This window comes from Salvelinus sp. IW2-2015, unplaced genomic scaffold (genome assembly GCF_002910315.2).
Source record: "Salvelinus sp. IW2-2015 unplaced genomic scaffold, ASM291031v2 Un_scaffold4472, whole genome shotgun sequence".
In the NCBI taxonomy this organism is placed as follows: domain Eukaryota; kingdom Metazoa; phylum Chordata; class Actinopteri; order Salmoniformes; family Salmonidae; genus Salvelinus; species Salvelinus sp. IW2-2015.
In genome coordinates this window covers 75,146-93,166 of record NW_019945742.1, presented here as the reverse complement: position 1 = coordinate 93,166, position 18,021 = coordinate 75,146, and the positions used below count along the sequence as shown (strand labels likewise).

The window sequence follows — 18,021 nt, the reverse complement described above, 5'->3', positions numbered from 1 at the left end:
ACCTGTTCACCGGATGTGCTACCTGTCCCAGACCTGCTGTTTTCAACTCTCTAGAGATCGCAGGAGCGGTAGAGATACTCTCAATGATCGGCTATGAAAAGCCAACTGACATTTACTCCTGAGGTGCTGACTTGCTGCACCTCGACAACTACTCTGATTAATTATATTTGACCATGCTGGTCATTTATGAACATTTGACACATCTGGGCCATGTCTGTTATAGTCTCCACCCGGCACAGCCAGAAGAGGACTGGCCACCCCTCATAGCCTGGTTCCTCTCTAGGTTTCTTCCTAGGTTTTTGGTCTTCTAGGGAGTTTTTTACTAGCCACCGTGCTTCTACACCTGCATTGCTTGCTGTTGGGTTTTAGGCTGGTTTCTGTACAGTACTTTGAATATCAGCTGATGTAAGAAGGGCTATATAAATACATTTGATTTGATTTGATTTGAATGGAAAAGAAACTAGCGCTAGCTAGCTCAGTACCAGGCTAAGTCTCTAGCGACAAAAGTTATAACCATTGGGAAATTAAAATAGAGCAGATTTTTTTGTGTTGTGGGGGGGGGGGGGGGGTCTTGGATTACCAGACTTCTGAAAATCTGATGAGAATAATGCATTCATGTTTTAAATCACTGAGACGACAGAAAGGCCTGCAGGTCTGTAGACATTAACAGTCATACATATTACCGATCACTGCTAATTCCTTTCAGAAGAGCTAGCCTGCTTTTATCATGTTCAACAATGAAAAGTAATGAAATGTTCCTTAAACGCCATCCATCTATTCAATGTATCTCCTCTCTCCCCCCTCTCTCTCTCCGTCTCTGCTCTCGTCAGCTGTCTTTTCTCTCTCCTCCCATCCTTGTACAGGGTTCAGGGGAAGGATGAGGATAAGGGTCTTTGTTGAAGCCAACCTAAAATATATTATGCAAATTTTCATCAGTGAGGATGCAGGGGCACGGCATGCAAATTAGGTATAATATCTTACCCAGTACGGTTATGAGCTCTGAAATACATTATACATACACCTTGGGAGGGGGAAGGAGGGTGCAGTGTGGGGAAGGAGGGTGAGTGTGGGGAAGGAGGGTGAGTTGTGGGGGAAGGAGGGTGAGTGTGGGGGAAGAGGGTGAGTGTGGGGAAGGAGGGAGTGTGGGGGATGGAGGGTGATGTAGGGGGAAAGAGGGTGAGTGTGGGGAGGAAGGGGTGAGTTGTGGGGGAAGGAGAGGTGGGGGATAGAGGGGGGAGTGTGGGGGAAGGAGGGTGAGTGTGGGGAAGGAGGTGAGTGTGGGGGGAAGAGGGTGAGTTGTGGGGAGAAGGAGGGTGAGTGTGGGGGAAGGAGGTGAGTGTGGTGGAAGAGTAGAGTTGGGGGGAAGGGGTGAGTGTGGGGAAGGAGGCGTAGTGTGGTGGGAAGGAGGGTGAGTGTGTGTGCGGAAGAGGGTGAGTGTGTGTGGGAAGGAGGGTGAGTGTGGAGGGAAGGAGGGTGAGTGTGGGGGGAAGGAGGGTGAGTGTGGGGAGGAAGTATGGTCATAATATGGTCATACATTTGACAGGAGGATAGGAAGTGCAGCTCAGTTTCCACCTCATTTTGTGGACAGTGTGCACATAGCCTGTCTTCTCTTGAGAGCCATGTCTGCCTTCGACGGCCTTTCTCAATAGCAAGGCTATGCTCACTGAGTCTGTACATAGTCAATGCTTTCCTTACGTTTGGGTCAGTCACAGTGGTCAGGTGTTCTGCCACTGTGTACTCTCTGTTTAGGGCCAAATAGCATTCTAGTTTGCTCTGTTTTTTTGTTAATTCTTTCCAATGTGTCAAGTAATTATCTTTTTGTTTTCTCATGATTTGGTTGTGTCTAATTGTGTTTCTGTCCTGGGGCTCTGTGGGGTCTGTTTTACATATACCTGCTCTCCTGCGCTTGAGGTCGTCAGGCTGCTCATTATTACTCACATCTGTCACCATAGTTACGCGTACCTGCATGTCGTCGGCCACACCTGGACTCCGTAACCTGCCTGATTACCTTCCCTATATACAGTTGAAGACGGAAGTTTACATACACTTAGGTTGGAGTCATTAAAAAAAAAAATTCAACCACTCCACAAATTTCTTGTTAACAAACTATAGTTTTGGCAAATCGGTTAGGATATCTATTTTGTGCATGACACAAGTAATTTTTTCTACAATTGTTTACAGACAGATTATTTCACTTATAATTCACTGTATCACAATTCCAGTGGGTCAGAAGTGTACATACACTAATTTAAGTATGCCTTTAAACAGCATGGAAAAATCCAGAAAATGATGTCATGGCTTTAAAAGCTTCTGATAGGTTAATTGACATAATTTGAGTCAATTGGAGGTGTACCTGTGGATGTATTTCAAGGTCTACCTTCAAACTCAGTGTCTCTTTGCTTGACATCATGGGAAAATCAAAAGAAATCAGCCAAGACCTCAGAATAAAAATTGTAGACCTCCACAGGTTCATCCTTGGGAGCAATTTCCAAATGCCTGAAGGTACCACGTTCATCTGTACAAACAATAGTACGCAAGTATAAACAATATGGGGCCATGCAGCCGTCATACCGCTCAGGAAGGAGACGCGTTCTGTCTTCTAGAGATGAACGTTAAAGATCAAAGGACCCTGTGAAGATGCTGGAGGAAACAGGTACAAAAGTATCTATATCCACAGTAAAATGAGTCCTATATCGACATAGCCTGAAAGGCCGTTCAGCAAGGATGAAGCCGCTGCTCCAAAACCGCCATAAAAAAGCCAGACTACGGTTTGCAACTGTCACCCCCTTGGTTCTCTATGGTGTTTAGGTCAGAGCGTGACTAGGTGGGTGTTCTTGTCATTGTATTTCTATGTTGGTGAGTTGTATGGTTCCCAATTAGAGGCAGCTGGTAATCGTTGCCTATACATGGAGATCATATTTAGGTAGCCTTTTTCCCACCTGTGCTTTGTGGGATATTGTTTTGTGCACCACTTTCACGTTTTCGTTGTTGGTTTATTGTTTTTGTTTGAAGTTTCACCGTCATAAAGATGTGGAACTCAAATCACGCTGCGCCAACCTTTTCTACGACCGTGACAGCAACTGCAAATGGGGACAAAGATCGTACTTTGAAACAAAAATAGAACTGTTTGGTCATAATGACCATCGTTATGTTTGGAGGAAAAAGGGGGGGCTTGCAAGCCGAAGAACACCATTCCAACCGTGAAGCACGGGGGTGGCAGCATCATCTTGTGGGGGTGCTTTGCTGCAAGAGGGACTGGGGCATTTCACAAAATAGAAGGCATCATGTGGACTAAAAATTATGTGGATATATTGAAGCAACATCTCAAGACATCAGTCAGGAAGTTAAAGCTTGGTCGCAAATGGGTCTTCCAAATGGACAATGACCCCAAGCATACTTCCAAAGTTGTGGCAAAATGGCTTAAGGACAACAAAGTCAAGGTATTGGAATGGCCATCACAATGCCCTGACCTCAAACCCATAGAAAATTGATGGCAAAATGGCTTAAAAACAACAAATGTGTGCAGAACTAAAAAAGCGTGTCCAAGCAAGGAGCCTGTAAAGATTCTCTAAATCTTCCTCCTCCTCAGACGAGGAGAGAAGGATCGGAGGACCAATATGCAGCGAGGTATGAGGACATAATGAATTTATTAAATTAAAGACGAAACACGAAGAACACTTGAATAACTTACAAAATAAGAAAACGACGTAGACGAAACCTGAACATGGAACTTACATAAAGACACGAAAGAACTCACGAACAGGAATAGACTACATAAAACGAACAAACCGAAAACAGCCCCGTGTGGTGCACAGACACAGAAGACAATCACCCACAAACAAACAGTGAGAACAGCCTACCTTAAATATGGTTCTCAATCAGAGGAACGTCAAACACCTGCCTCTAATTGAGAACCATATCAGGCACATTAAACCCAACATAGAAACACATAACATAGAAATGCCCACCCACACTCACGCCCTGACCGACTAACACATACAAAACAACAGAAAACAGGTCAGGAACGTGACAGAGCCCTACAAACCTGACTCAGCTTTCCTCCGTTACAGCAGGGATTGAACCAAAATGCAGCGTTGTGTGATGACATAATTTATTTACACAAGACGAAAAAAACGAACTATACTTGAATAATTAACAAAACAAATAAACGATGTAGACAGACCTGGACGACGAACTTACATGAAACACGAAGAACGCAATAACAGGAAAACTGACTACATAAAACGAACGAACAAACAAAACCGACAACAGTCCCGTGTGGCGTAACATACAGACACTGACACAGGAGACAACCACCCACAAACAAACAGTGTGAAAACACCTACCTTAATATGGCTCTCAATCAGAGGAAATGAAAACCACCTGCCTCTAATTGAGAGCCATATCAGGTCACCCTTTAAACCAACATAGAAACAGAAAACATAGACTGCCCACCCAAACTCACGTCCTGACCAACTAACACATACAAAACTAACAGAAAACAGGTCAGGAACGTGACAGTTACACCAGCTCTGTCAGGAGGAATGGGCCAAAATTCACCCAACTTATTGTGGGAAGCTTCTGGAAGGCTACCCGAAACGTTTGACCCAAATTTAACAATTTAAAGGCAATGCTACCAAATACTAATTGAGTGTTTGTAAGCTTCTGACCCACTGGGAATGTGATGAAAGAAATAACATATGAAATAAATCGTTCTCTCTACTATTATTCTGACATTTCACATTCTTAAAATAAAGTGGTGATCCTAACTGACCTAAGACAGGGAATTGTTACTTGGATTAAATGTCAGGAATTGTGAAAAACGGAGTTTAAATGTATTTGGCTAAGGTGTATGTAAACTTCTGACTTCAACTGTATGTCACTCCCTTTGGTTCTTTCCCGAGGTGTTATTGATTCATGTCTGTATTCTACTCCTGTTTCTTCTTCTGTACCTTGTGTTATTTATTATTAAAAGTTGCTCTCTGAACTTGCTTCCCGACTCCCACCGTACACGTTGCAGTCTGTTTGTGTTTGTGAACAGAGCCCCAGGACCAGCTTGCTTAGTGGACTCTACTCCAGGTCCATCTCTCTGTAGGTGTTGGCTTTGTTATGGAAGGTTTGGGATTCGCTTCCTTTTAGGTGGTTGTTGAATTTAACAGCTTTTCTGGATTTTGATAATTAGCGGGTATCGGCCTAATTCTGCTCTTTTTGCATTATTTGGTGTTTTACGTTGTACACTAAGGATATTTTTGCAGAATTCTGCATGCAGAGTATCAACTTCATGTTTTTCCCATTTTGTGAATTCTTGGTTGGTGAGCAGGACCCCAGACCTCACAACCATAAAGGGCAATGGGTTCTATAACTGATTCCAGTATTTTTAGCCAGATCCTAGTTGGTATGTTGAATTTTATGTTCCTTTTGATGGCATAGAACGCCCTTCTTGCCTTGTCTCTCAGATCGTTCACAGCTTTGTGGAAGTTACCTGTGGTGCTGATGTTTAGGCCGAGGTATGTATCGTTTTTTGTGTGCTCCAGGGCAACGGTGTCTAGATGGAATTTGTATTTGTGTTCCTGGGAACTGGATCTTTTTTGGAACACCATTATTTTTGTCTTACTGAGATTTACTGTCAGGGACCAGGTCTGACAGAATCTGTGCAGAAGATCTAGGTGCTGCTGTAGGCCCTCCTGCCTTTCACCCCACCGGGATGAGACTTTCACCCCACCGGGATGCGACGTGACGGATGGGACTGTGTTGATTGACTACTTTGTATGACGTCAAATCAGATGAAAACGGTCTACATCTCTATCGTGTCATAAATCACCCTCTGAGATACGGAGGAATATGTGTTCACTTTCTACAATAAATCACTATTATCCTTCATCTAAGTGTCATTATATCTAATGTGCAACAAATGGCTCTGGCTGCAACCTTGAGGACAGGGGGTAGGGATCCACTCAGAGAGACCGGCCTGTGAATCGTTTAACTCTTGCCATTAGAATGAACAAACCCTAGTTATGTGTTATTAACATGTAATGTTACCTTTATTTAGAAAGGTAACCATACTGAGATAATGGTCTCTATATTTAGACAGGGAATAATACCGAGCGCAAGGTCTCTTTATTTAGACAGGGAGCCATGATTTTGTTCCAAAATGATTTTTGTCCGCTGTTCCCATAGGATAACCATTTTTGGTTCCGTGTAGAACCCTTTTGGGTTCCATATAGATAACTCTACAGATATAGACACACATTACATGATGAACCAGTTTAAGTCCAGAACAGTTACATGATGAACCAGTTTAAAGAGAATCCAGAGCAGTTACATGATGAACCAGTTTAAAGAGCATCTAGAACAGTTACATGATGAACCAGTTTAAAGAGAATCCAGAACAGTTACATGATGAACCAGTTTAAAGAGAATCCAGAACAGTTACATGATGAACCTGCTTTGGAGCTGCTCACACATCTGTACTAGGGAGCAGGAAGGCACAGAAAGGGAGGGAGAACAAGTTAGACAGACAGACAGACAGACACGACAGACAGACAGACCAGGACAGACAACAGCAGGAAAGACAGACAGACAACAACAGACAGACAGACAGACAGACAGACAGACAGACAGACAGACAGACAGAAGAACTATACCATTCCACCATCACGTGTGTTGACTCTACCACTCCACCATCACTGTGTTAACGTCTACCACTCCACCATCACTGTGTTAACTCTACCATTTCCACCATCACTGTGTTAAACTCTACCACTACACCATCACTGGTTAACGTCTACCACTCCACATCACTGTGGTGAACTCATACCACTCCACCATCACTGTGTTAAACTCTACCACTACACCATCACTGTGTTAACTCTACACTCCACTCACTGTGTACTCTACCAACTCCACCATCACTGTGTTTAACTCTACCATTCCACCATCCACTGTGTTTAATTACCACATCCACCATCCACTGTGTAACTCTACCACTTCCACCAATCACTGTGTTAACATCTCACCACTCCACCATCACTGTGTTAACCTCTACCACGTCCACCTATCACTTGTTGTAACTCTCCCACTCCATTCACCCATGCCCTTCTTTCTCTGGGCAGTGCAGTAAAATAATCCCAGTAGTAAGCCATTTGTGAATTGGATTAGATGCTTGGTATGATGGGATGCTTGTCTCGCCTGCTATAGGCAGTGCGTAAGGGTTTTGGTTAAGGGACAGGTGGGGCATGAAGTATGGATCGCACCATGGGACTGATGAAGCTGGAATGGCACCGTGGACTGTGAAGGTAGATGGCACCGTGACTGATGAAGGTAGATAGGCACCATGGACTGATTGAAGAGCTAGATTTGGCACCGTGGACTTGATTCGAGGTGGATGCACCATGGACTGAATGAAGGGACGGGCACCAATGAACTTATGAAGGTGTGATGGGCACCAACTGGACTGAGAAGGGGATGGCACCATGGACTGATGGAAGGTGAATGCACCATGGACTGATGAAGTGAATGGCACATGGACTGATTGAAGGTGGATGGCCACCATGGACTGATTGAAGGTGGATGGCACCGATGGCTGTATGAACGCGTAGGATGGCACCATGGACTGAATGAAGGTGGATCGGCACCATGGACTGATGAAGGTAGATGGGCACCATGGACTGATGAAAGATGGATGGCCACCATGGGCTGATGAAGGTAGATCGGCACTTATGGACTGATGAAAGATAGATGGCAGCCACTGGACTTGATGAAGGTGGATGGCACCATGGACTGATGAAGGTAGATGGCACCGTGGACTGTATGAAGGTAGATGGACACCTATGCGACTGATGAAGATGGGATGGCACCATGGGGACTGATTGAAGGTGGATGGCACCATGGACTGATAAAAGGTGCGAGATGGCCCATGGACTAATGAAGATAGGATCGGCACCATGGACTGATGAAGTAGATGGCACACGTGGACTGATGAAGGTAGATGGCACCATGGAGCTGATGAAGGTGGATGGCACCATGGACTTGATTGGAAGGAGGATGGCCACCGTGGACTGGATGCAAGGTGAATGGGTACCATGGAACTGATGAAAATGGATGGCACCATGGGATGATGAGGTGGAAGGCACCATGGACTGTATGAAGTATGGATGGCACCATGACTGATGTAAGGCTGGATGGCACCATGGAGCATGAATGATGGAAGTGGATGCACCTGGATGAATGATGATGATGGTGGCACCCGTGGACTGATGAAGGTAGATGGCACCATGGACTGATGAAAGATGGATGGGCACCGTGGACTGAATGAAGACGGATGGCACCGTGGACTTGAGCAAGGTGGATGGCACCATGGACTTGATGAAGATGGATGCACCGTGGACTGATGGAAGGTGGGATGGACAATGGATGAATGGAGACAGATGGCACCATGGACTTGATGATGGATGGATGGCACCGTGGATGATGAAGATGGGATGGCACCATGGATGGATGAAGATGAGTTTCTATCTGTTCTTCCTCTTACTCTCGTTCTTCTATTCTCTCTCCAGCTGCCTTCCATTATCTATGTCTAATGTAGTATCTCCCCATTTCTGTTTTTTCTCTGAGTCCTATTGTGTCTTCTGTTTATCTCTCTCTTTTCCCTCAACATACCCACACATTTTATCAGCAACTCAGGACATTTCACTATCAGAGAACGTGTGAGATACCAGAACATTAAATCTATGTAATGGTTGGTTCATTTTGGTTTCCCTTTAAATAGGCAGCTGGCTTTGAGGTTGGTGGCCACCAGCGGGTGTCACTGACAAGCACATCGACAAGCTTACTGTAATGCAACTGACTGGAACAATTCTTGAATTACTTTAACATTGAAAGAACAGAGACCACGGCGAGCGTCCTAAAAATGAGCATTATAGCCCTATTACGCACTTATGCAAAGTAGTGTATTATACAGAGACTAAGGGTGCCATTTTGGGACACAGCCCAGGAGATGTGAGTTTGGCCCTCTACGAATTAATACGATAAACCGCGGAAAGACATTACTTTCTTCTACACTGTTTAATTTACCAGAAAGAGAGAGATAGTCTACACTTGGTCCTTTGATCAGGAAGAGATGACGGTATCTACACTGCGTCCATTTACCAGAAGCAGAAGGGGTTATCTACACTGGTCCGTTTATCAGAAGAGATTGAGGAGTATCTACACTTGGTCCGTTACCAGAAGGAGAAGAGGTTATCTACACTGGTCCGTTTATTCATGAAAGGAGATGAGGTATCTACACTGGTCCGTTATCCAGAAGAGAACGACGGATCTACACTGGTCCGTTTATCAGAAGAGATGAGGTATCTACACTGCGTCGTTTACCAGAAGAGAAAGAGGTATCTACACTGGTCCCCATTTACCAGAAGAGATGATGTGATCTTCAATGGGTCTTTATCAGAAGAGGAAGAAGATATCTACACTGGTCCCGTTTACCAGAAGATAAGAGATAATCAACACTGGCTGTTTACCCAGAATCCATAGGCCTTTTCGCTACATGTGATCTTTACAAGGATGAACGCGAAGTATTTTGGAACATATACCCATGCGCTGTTGATCTGTGTTGTCTGGGAATCTGTCTGGGAGATCTGTCTGGGGAGATCTGTCTGGAGAGATCTGCTGAGACTGTCTGGTGAGACTGTCTGGGAGATCTGTTTCTGCGGAGATCTGTCTGGGAGTCTGTCTGGAGATCTTGTACTGGGAGGACTGTCTGGGAGATCTGTCTGGGAGATCGTCTGCGGAGTTGTCTTGGGAGACTGTCTGGGAGATTCTGTTCTGGGAGATTCTGTCTGGGAGATTTCTTCCTGGGAGTTCTGTCTGGGAGATCTTGTCTGGTCGAGACTGTTGAGTGAGATCTGATCTGGAGATGTGTCTGGGATGATTGTCTGTGATGATCTGTCTGGGAGATTCTGTCTGGGAAACATGTCTGGGAGATCTGTCTGGGAGACTGTCTTGGGAGATCTGCTCTGCGCGCATATCTGTACTGGAGAGCATCTTTCTGGGAGACGTCATGGGAGATCTGTCTGGGAGATCTGTCTGGGAGACTCGTTCTGGAGAGATCTGTCTGGGAGTATCTGTCTGGGAGATCTTCTGGAACTGTCTGGTGGGATCTTCTGGGAGACTTGTCTTGGGAGAATCCTGTCTGGGGAGAACTGTCTTGGGACGATCATGTACTGGGGATTTGTCTGGGAAGAGGATCTGTTGGGGAAGATCTGTCTGGAAGACTTGTCTGGAGATCTGTTGATGAGACGTGTTCTGGGGAGATCTGTTTGGGAGACTGTCTGGGAGACTTGTTCTGGGAGACTGTCGGAGATCCTGTCTGGGAGACTGCTCTGGGAGACTGTCTGGGACGAATCTGTCTGGGAGACTTTGGGAGATCTGTCTGGGAGGACTGTTTCTGGCGAAGATCTGTCTGCGGAGATCTGTCTGGAGATCTGTCTGGAGGATCGTCTGGGAGATCTGTCTGGTGAGACTGTCTGTCAGGATCTGTTCTGGGAATCTGTCTGGGAGGATCTGTACTGGGAGGATCGTCTGGGAGATTGTCTGAGTCGTGGGAGACTGTCTGGGAGATCTGGTCTGGGAGACTGTCTGGGGATCTGTCTGGGAGGAGACTGTCTGGGAGATCGTCTGGGACTGTCTGGGAATCTTCTGGGAGATCTGTCTGGGAGGTCTGTCTGGGAGATCTGTCTTGGGAGATTTGTCTGGGGAGATCTGTCTGGGACTGTCTGGGAGATCTGTCTGGAGATCTGTCTGGGAGGACTGTCTCTGGGAGATCTGTCTGGGAGATCTGTCTGGGAGATCTTCTGGGAGATCTGTCTGGAGACTGTCTGGAGATCTGCTGGGAGATCTGTCTGGGAGATCTGTCTGGAGATCTGTCGGTGAGACTGTCTGGGAGACTCGTCTGGAGATTGTCTGGGAGAAATTTGTTTGGGAAGATCTGCCTGGAGAACTGTCTGGGAGATTGTCTGGGAGATCTCGTCGGAGAAGTCTGTCCTGGGAGATCTGTCCTGGGAGAACTGTCTGATGAGACGTCTGTGAGACTGGTTCCTGGGAGATTTGTTTGAGATCTGCCTGGGAGACTTTCATGCCGGAGGATGTGAGATGTCTGGGAGACTGTCTGCGGAGATGTCTGGCGAGGACTGTTCTGGGAATTGTTCTGGGGAGCTTGTCTGAGAGATTGTCTGGGAGATTGTCTGGGAGACTGTCTGGAGACTGTCTGGGAGATTGTCTGGAGATTTGTTTGGGAGATCGATGACTCTGGAGATGTTCTGAGTTGCGGAGACTGTCTCTGGAGATTGTCTGGGAGAACTGTCTGGGAGATTGTCTGGGAGATGTCTGGGGAGACTGTCTGGGGACTCTGTCTGGGAGATCTGTCTGGGAGACTGTCTATGGTGAGATCGTCTGGAGGACTGTCTGGGAAGACTCTGTCTTGGGATTCTGTCTGGGGTGCGAGACTGATCATGGGGGAATGTCTGGGAGACTGTCTGGGAGATCTGGTCACTGGTGAGATCTGTCTGGGAGATCTGTCTGGGGATTGCGATATGTCTGGAGATCTGTCTGGAGATCTGTCTGGGAGACTGTCTGGGAGATCTGTTCTGGGAGATCTGTCTGGGAGATTCTGGGGCGTCTGGAGACTGTTCTGGAGATCTGTTTCTGGAGGATTCTGTCTGGAAGCATCTGTCTGGGAGATCTGTCTGGGAGATCTGTCTGGGAGACTGTCTGGGAGATCTGTCTGGGAGATCTGTCGGAGACTCTGTCTGGGAGATCTGCTGCTGGGAGATCTGTCTGGGAGATCTGGATCTGCGAGAGACTGTCTGGGAGATCTGTCTGCGGATGACTGTCTGGGACGATCTGTCCTGGGGAGATCTGTCTGGGAGATCTGTCTGGGATGTCTAGTCTGGGAGATCTGTCTGGGGAGATCTGGCTCTGGGAGATCTGTCTGGGAATCTGTTCTCTGCTGGGAGATCTGTCTGGGAGATCTGTCTGAGAGGACTGTCTGGGAGTCTGTCTGGGAGACTGTCTGAGATGTCTAGGACTGTCTGGGAGACTTGTCGGGAGATCTGTCTGGGAGATCTGTCCTGGGAAGATCTGTCTGGGAACTGTCTGGGAGATCGTCTGGGAGACTGTCTCTGGGGACTGTCTGGAAGATCTGTCTGGGAGATCTGTCTGGGATGACTGTCTGGGAGATCTGTCTGGAACTGTCTGGGAACTGTCTGGGGATCTGTCTGGAAGAGACTGTCTGGGAGATCTTCTGGGAGACTGTCTGGGAGATTGTCTGGAGACTGTCTGGGAGATCTGTCTGGGCGAGATCTGTCTGGGAGACTGTCTGGAGATCTGTTCTGGGACTGTCTGGGAGACTGTCTGGGGTCTGTCTGAGGAGACATGCTCTGGGAGATCTGTCTGGGAGACGGATGTCTGGGAGACTGTCTGGAGATCTGTCTGGGAGACTTGTCTGGGAGATCTGTCTGGGATAGTACGTGTCTCTGGGAGATCTGTCTGTGAGACTGTCTGGGAGAACTGTCTGGGAGATCTGGTCTGGGAGACGTCGGGAGATCTGTTCTGCGGAGATCTGTCTGGGAGATCTGTCTGGAGATCGTCTGGGAGATCTGTCTGGGATCTGTCTGGGAGATCTGCTGAGACTGTCTGGGAGACTTGTCTGGGAGATCGTCTGGGAGATCTGTCTGGGAGAGTCTGGGAGATTTCGGAGGACTGTTTCTGGAGGAATCTGTCTGGGAGACTGTCTGGGAGATCTGATCTGGGAGACTGTCTGAGGAGATCTGTCTGGAGATCTGTCTGGGAGATCTGTCTGGGAGATCTGTCTGGAGATCTGTCTGGGAGAATCTGTCTGGGAGACTGTCTGGAGATCTGTCTGGGAGATCTGTCTGGGAGGGACTGTCTGGACGATCTGTCTGGGAGATCTTGTCTGGGAGACTGTCTGGGAGATCTGTTTGGGAGACTGTCTGGGAGATCTGTCTGGAGGATTCTGTCTGGGAGATCTCTGTCTGGGAGATCTGTCTGGGAGACTGTCTGGGAGACTGTCTGGGAGATTGTCTGGGAGACTTGTTTGGGAGATCTGCTGGGAGACTGTCTGGGAGACTGTCTGGGAGATCTGTCTGGGAGATCTGTCTGGAGAGATCTGTCTGGAGACTGTCTGTGAGACTGTCTGTGAATGCTGGGAATTTTTGTTTGGGAGATCTTGCTGGGAGACTTTCTGGGAGTGTTCTGGGAGACTGTCTGGGAGATTGTCTGGGACTGTCTGGGAGATTGTCTGGAGAATCTTGGAATTGTCTGGGAGATCTGTCTGGGAGACTGTCTGGAGACGTCTGGGAGATTGTCTGGGAGATTTGTTTGGAGATCTGCCTGGGAGACTTTTCTGGTGAGATTGTCTGGAGACTGTCTGGGAGATTGTCTGGGAGACTGTCTGGAACTGTCTGGGCAAGCATTGTCTGGGAAGAGACTGTCTGGGGTGATCTGTTCTGGGGGAACATCTGTCTGGGACGATGTCTGGGAAGATCTGTCTGGGGAGACTGTTGGGAGATCTGTCTGGGAGAATTCTGTTCTTGCTGGAGATCTGTCTGGGAAGATCTGTCTGGGAGGGATCTGTCTGGGAGACTCTGTCTGGGAGATCTGTCTGGGAGATCTGTTCTGGGAGATCTGTCTGGGAGATCTGTCTGGAGATCTGTCTTGGGAGATCTGTCTGGGAGATCTGTCTGGGAGATCTGTCTGGGAGATCTGATCTGGGAGATCTGATCTGGGAGATCGGCTGGTCTGGGAGATCTGTCTGGGAGATCTGATCTGGGAGATCTGTCTGGGAGATCTGATCTGGGAGATCTTTCTGGGAGATCTGTTTTCTGGGAGTCTGTCTGGTTGAGATTGTCTGTCTGGGAGACTGTTCGTGAGACTGTCTGGGAGATTCTGATCGGGAGATCTGTCTGGGAGATCTTGTCTGGATGATCTGTCTGAGGACTGTCTGGGAGATCTTGTCTGGGAGGACTGTCTGGGAGATCATGTTCTGGGAGACTTCTGGGAGACTGTCTGGGAGATCTGTCTGAGAGATCTGTCTGGGAGGATCTGTTCTGGGAGACTGTCTGGGAAGATCCTGTCTGGGAGACTGTCTGGGAGATCTGTCTGGGTGTCTGGTGAGACTGTCTGGGAGATCTGTCTGGGAGATCTGTCTGGAGACTGTCTGGAGATCTGTCTGGCGAGAGTCTGTTCTGGGGAAGATCTGTCTGGGAGACTGTCTGTTGGAGACTGTTCTGGGAGATCTGTCTGGGAGATCTGTCTTGGGAGATCTGTCTGGGAGACTGTCTGGAGAGATCTGTTCTTGGTGAGATCTGTCTGGGAGATCTGCTGGGAGACTGTCTGGCGAGATCTGTCTGGGAGACTGTCTGGGAGATCTGTCTGGGAGATCTGTTCTTGGGAGATCTGTCTGGGAGATCTGTTCTGGGAATGATCTGTCTGGGAGATCTGTCTGGGGAGATCTGTCTGGGAGGACTGTCTGGGGAATCTGTCTGGTGGAGACTGTCTGGGAGCGATCTGTCTGCGGAATCTTCTGGGAGATCTGTCTGGAGATCTGTCTGGGAGACTGTCTGGGAGATCTGTCTGGTGATCTGGGAGATCTGTCTGGGAGACGTGTCTGGGAGATCTGTCTGGGAGATCTGTCTGGGAGATTGTCTGGGAGGACTGTCTGGGAGACTTGTCTGGGAGATCTGTCTGGGAGATCTGTCTGGGAGATCTGTCTGGGGAACTGTCTGGGAGATCTGTCTGGGAGACTGTCTGGGAGACGTCTGGAGACTGTCTGGGAGACTGTCTGGGAGTATCTTGTCTGCGGAGACGTCTGGAGATCGTCTGGGAGATCTTCTGGGAGATCTGTCTGGGAGACTGTCTGGAGGACTGTCTGGGAGATCTGTCTGGGAGATCTGTCTGGGAGATCTGTCTGGGAGATCTGTCTGGGAGACTTCTGGGAGATCTGTCTGGGAGACTGTCTGGGAGACTGTCTGGAGTCTGTCTGAACGTCTGGGAGATCTGTCTGGGAGACTGTCTGGGAGATCTGTCTGGGAGATCTTTCGGGAGATCTGTTGGGAGATCTTCTGGGGATTGTCTGGAGAGAACTGTCTGGGAGACTGTCTGGGAGATCTGTCTGGGAGACTGTCTGGGAGATCTGTCTGGGAGACTGTCTGGGAGATCTGTCTGGGAGATCTGTCTGGGAGATCTGTCTGGAGACTGTCTGGGAGACTGTCTGGGGATCTGTCTGGGAGACTGTCTGGGAGATCTGTCTGGAGATTGTCTGGAGACTGTCTGGGAGACTGTGGGAGATCTGTCTGGAGATCTCTTGGGAGATCTGTCTGGGAGAATCTGTCTGGGAGATCTGTCTGGGAGACTGTCTGGGAGACTGTCTGGCTGCGAGACTGCTCTGCGAGACTGTTCTGCGGAGGACTGTCTGGGGCAGACTGTCTAGGGAGACTGTCGTGGAGGACTTGTCTGGGAGACGTACTGGGAGATTTGTTTGGGAGTCTGCCTGGAGACTGTCTGGGAGATCTGTCTGGAGATCTGTCTGGAGATCTGTCTGGGAGACTGTCTGTGAGACTGTCTTGGAGACTGTCTGTGGAGATTTGTTTGGAGATCTGCCTGGGAGACTTCTTGGAGAGATTGTCTGGGAGACTGTCTGGGAGATTGTCTGGGAGACTCTCTGGGAGATTGTCTGGAGAGTGTCTGAGAGATTGTCTGGAGATTGTCTGGGAGACTGTCTGGGACTGTCTGGGAGATTGTCTGGGAGTTTGTTTGGGAGATCTGCCTGGGAGACTTTCTGGGAGATTGTCTGGGGAGACTGTCTGGGAGTACTGTCTTTCGGGAGACTGTCTGGAGATTGTCTGGGAGACTGTCTGAGACTTGCTGGAGAGTTGGGATGACTGTCTGGAGATTTGTCTGGGAGATTGCTGGGAGATTGGTCTGGGAGATTGTCTGGGAGACTGTCTGGGAGACTGTCTGGGAGATCTGTCTGGGAGATCTGTCTGGGAGATCTGTCTGGGGCTGTCTGGGAGATCTGTCTGGGAGATCTGTCTGGGAGATCTGTTGGGAGATTGTCTGGGAGACGTCTGTGAGGACTGTTCTGGGAGACGTTCTGGAGATCTGTCTGGGAGATCTGTCTGGGAGACTGTCTGGGAGACTGTCTGGGAGATCTCTGGGAGATTGTCTGGGAGATCTGCTGGGAGATCTGTCTGGGAGATCTGTCTGGGAGATCTGCTCTGGGAGATCTCTGTGGGAGACTGTCTGGGAAGATGTCTGGGAGGACTGTCTGCGGATCTTCGGAATCTGTCCGGGAGATCTGTCTGGAGATCTGTCATGGAGACTGTCTGGAGATCGTCTGCGGACTTTGGGATCTGTCTGGGAGACTGTCTGGGAGAATACTGTCTGGGAGACTGTCTGGGAGATCTGCTGGAGATCTGTCTGGGAGGACTGTCTGGGAGACTGTCTGGGAGATCTGTGCTGGGAGATCTGTTCTGGGAGATCTGTCTGGGAGATCTGGTCTGGGAGATCTGTCTGGAGACTGTCTGGGAGACTGTCTGGGAGACTTGTCTGGGAGATTTGTTTGGGAGATCTGTCCTGGGAGACTGTCTGGGGATGAGACTGTCTGGGAGATCTGTCTGGGAGATCTGTCTGGGAGATCTGTCTGGGAGATCTGTCTGGGAGATCTGTCGGGAGATCTGTCTGGGAGATCTGTCTGGGAGACTCGTCTGGGAGATCTGTCTGGGAGACTGTCTGGGAGACTGTCTGGGAGACTGTCTGGAGATTTGTTTGGGAGATCTGCCTGGGAGACTGTCTGGGAGACTGTTGGAGATCTGTCTGGGAGATCTGTCTGGGAGATCTGTCTGGGAGATCGTCTGGGAGACTGTCTGTGAGACTGTCTGTGAGACTGTCTGGGAGATTGTCTGGGATTGTCTGTGAGACTGTCTGTGAGACTGTCTGGGAGATTTGTTTGGGAGATCTGCCTGGGAACTTTCTGGGAGATTGTCTGGGAGACTGGTCTGGAGATTGTCTGTGGAGACTGTCTGGGAGATTGTCTGGGAGTTGTCTGAGAGATTGTCTTGGAGATTGTCTGGAGGATTTTGTTGGGAGATCTGCCTGGGGAACTTTCTGGGAGATTGTCTGGGAGAACTGTCTGGGAGATTGTTGGGAGACGTCTGGGAGACTGTCTGGGGATGTCTGGGAGATTGTCTGGGAGATTGTCTGGGAGATTGTCGGGGAGATTGTCTGGGAGATTGTCTGGGAAGACTGTCTGGGATATTGTCTGGGAATTGTCGATGGGGTTACCATTGAATCTACAGTACACTGTCTTTTTGGCATTCATGGTTCCAGAACATTCGTCCAGTTACCCAGAGTTCCAATTGTTATGTCATAGTTAAATCACGTGTCATACACATTTTGGACCATTGATTAATGTCTTAACTGTCATGTCTGAAGATATTTCCCTAGATGTTGTTTGATGCACTGTTTGTTATTTCATTTTGGGATATTAAACAAGACAAACATCATGAGCTAAAATTATATGGGATTACAACCCTCCTGTTGTGTCCATATCATGTTAATTCATTCTGTTCCGGTCAAAATGACCGCTCCATATAGCTGATTATAAATCTATAATGATACATATATTATCACCTAATGTTGTGTAGATCTTTTTATCAACTTAAGGTTCTCCTGAACATTAAAAGTTTTGAACTTCTATTTGCCTATTTATGGCCTGTCGGGCTCATTGACCTGAGCTCATACATACTCGTTATGTAACAAAAACGCATAGTTGGATTATTTGACTATAAAAACTCAGATGTAACATTGTGCATTATCTACAGGTACTGAGTTATTGTGTCAAAGCTTAGATAGAACAAGAGGCTTTCTTCTCAGTCTACCGTTTTCAGATAAACAGTGCTCATGTGACTACGTCCTCAACAGAGTTCTGAAAATATGACCACGAGCCTC

The 18,021-nt window shown here is 48.0% G+C and overlaps 2 protein-coding genes across 2 annotated transcripts; both read right to left on the bottom strand.

Moving 5' to 3' along the window:
• Positions 1 to 8,218: 8,218 nt before the first annotated feature.
• On the bottom strand, positions 8,219 to 11,130 carry LOC139026338 (TRIO and F-actin-binding protein-like; the record flags this gene model as incomplete). Its single annotated transcript, XM_070441661.1, has 2 exons — positions 9,588 to 11,130; positions 8,219 to 8,386 (listed from the first exon to the last, which is right to left on the bottom strand). Coding segments are annotated over exons 1-2 (1,711 nt in total), but the record flags the coding sequence as incomplete, so codon positions are not given.
• On the bottom strand, positions 11,127 to 17,392 carry LOC139026337 (fap1 adhesin-like). Its single transcript, XM_070441660.1, has 4 exons — positions 17,005 to 17,392; positions 15,539 to 16,736; positions 12,093 to 15,119; positions 11,127 to 11,895 (listed from the first exon to the last, which is right to left on the bottom strand). The coding sequence occupies exons 1-4, from the start codon at positions 17,390 to 17,392 to the stop codon at positions 11,127 to 11,129; spliced, it is 5,382 nt and encodes a 1,793-aa protein (XP_070297761.1).
• Positions 17,393 to 18,021: the final 629 nt, after the last annotated feature.

What these genes read in the sequence shown, in the direction of transcription:
- LOC139026337 (XM_070441660.1), bottom strand. Translation starts at nt 17,392, where the DNA reads ATGAATGCCAAAAAGACAGTGTACTGTAGATTCAATGGTAACCCCATC. An exon ending in CCAAACAAATCTCCCAGACA is followed by an intron (nt 16,737 to 17,004) that starts GTCTCACAGACA and finishes ATCTCCCGACAG; the next exon opens with ATCTCCCAGACAGATCTCCC. An exon ending in ACTCCCAAACAAATCTCCCA is followed by an intron (nt 15,120 to 15,538) that starts GTACGTCTCCCA and finishes ATCTCCCAACAG; the next exon opens with ATCTCCCGAAAGATCTCCCA.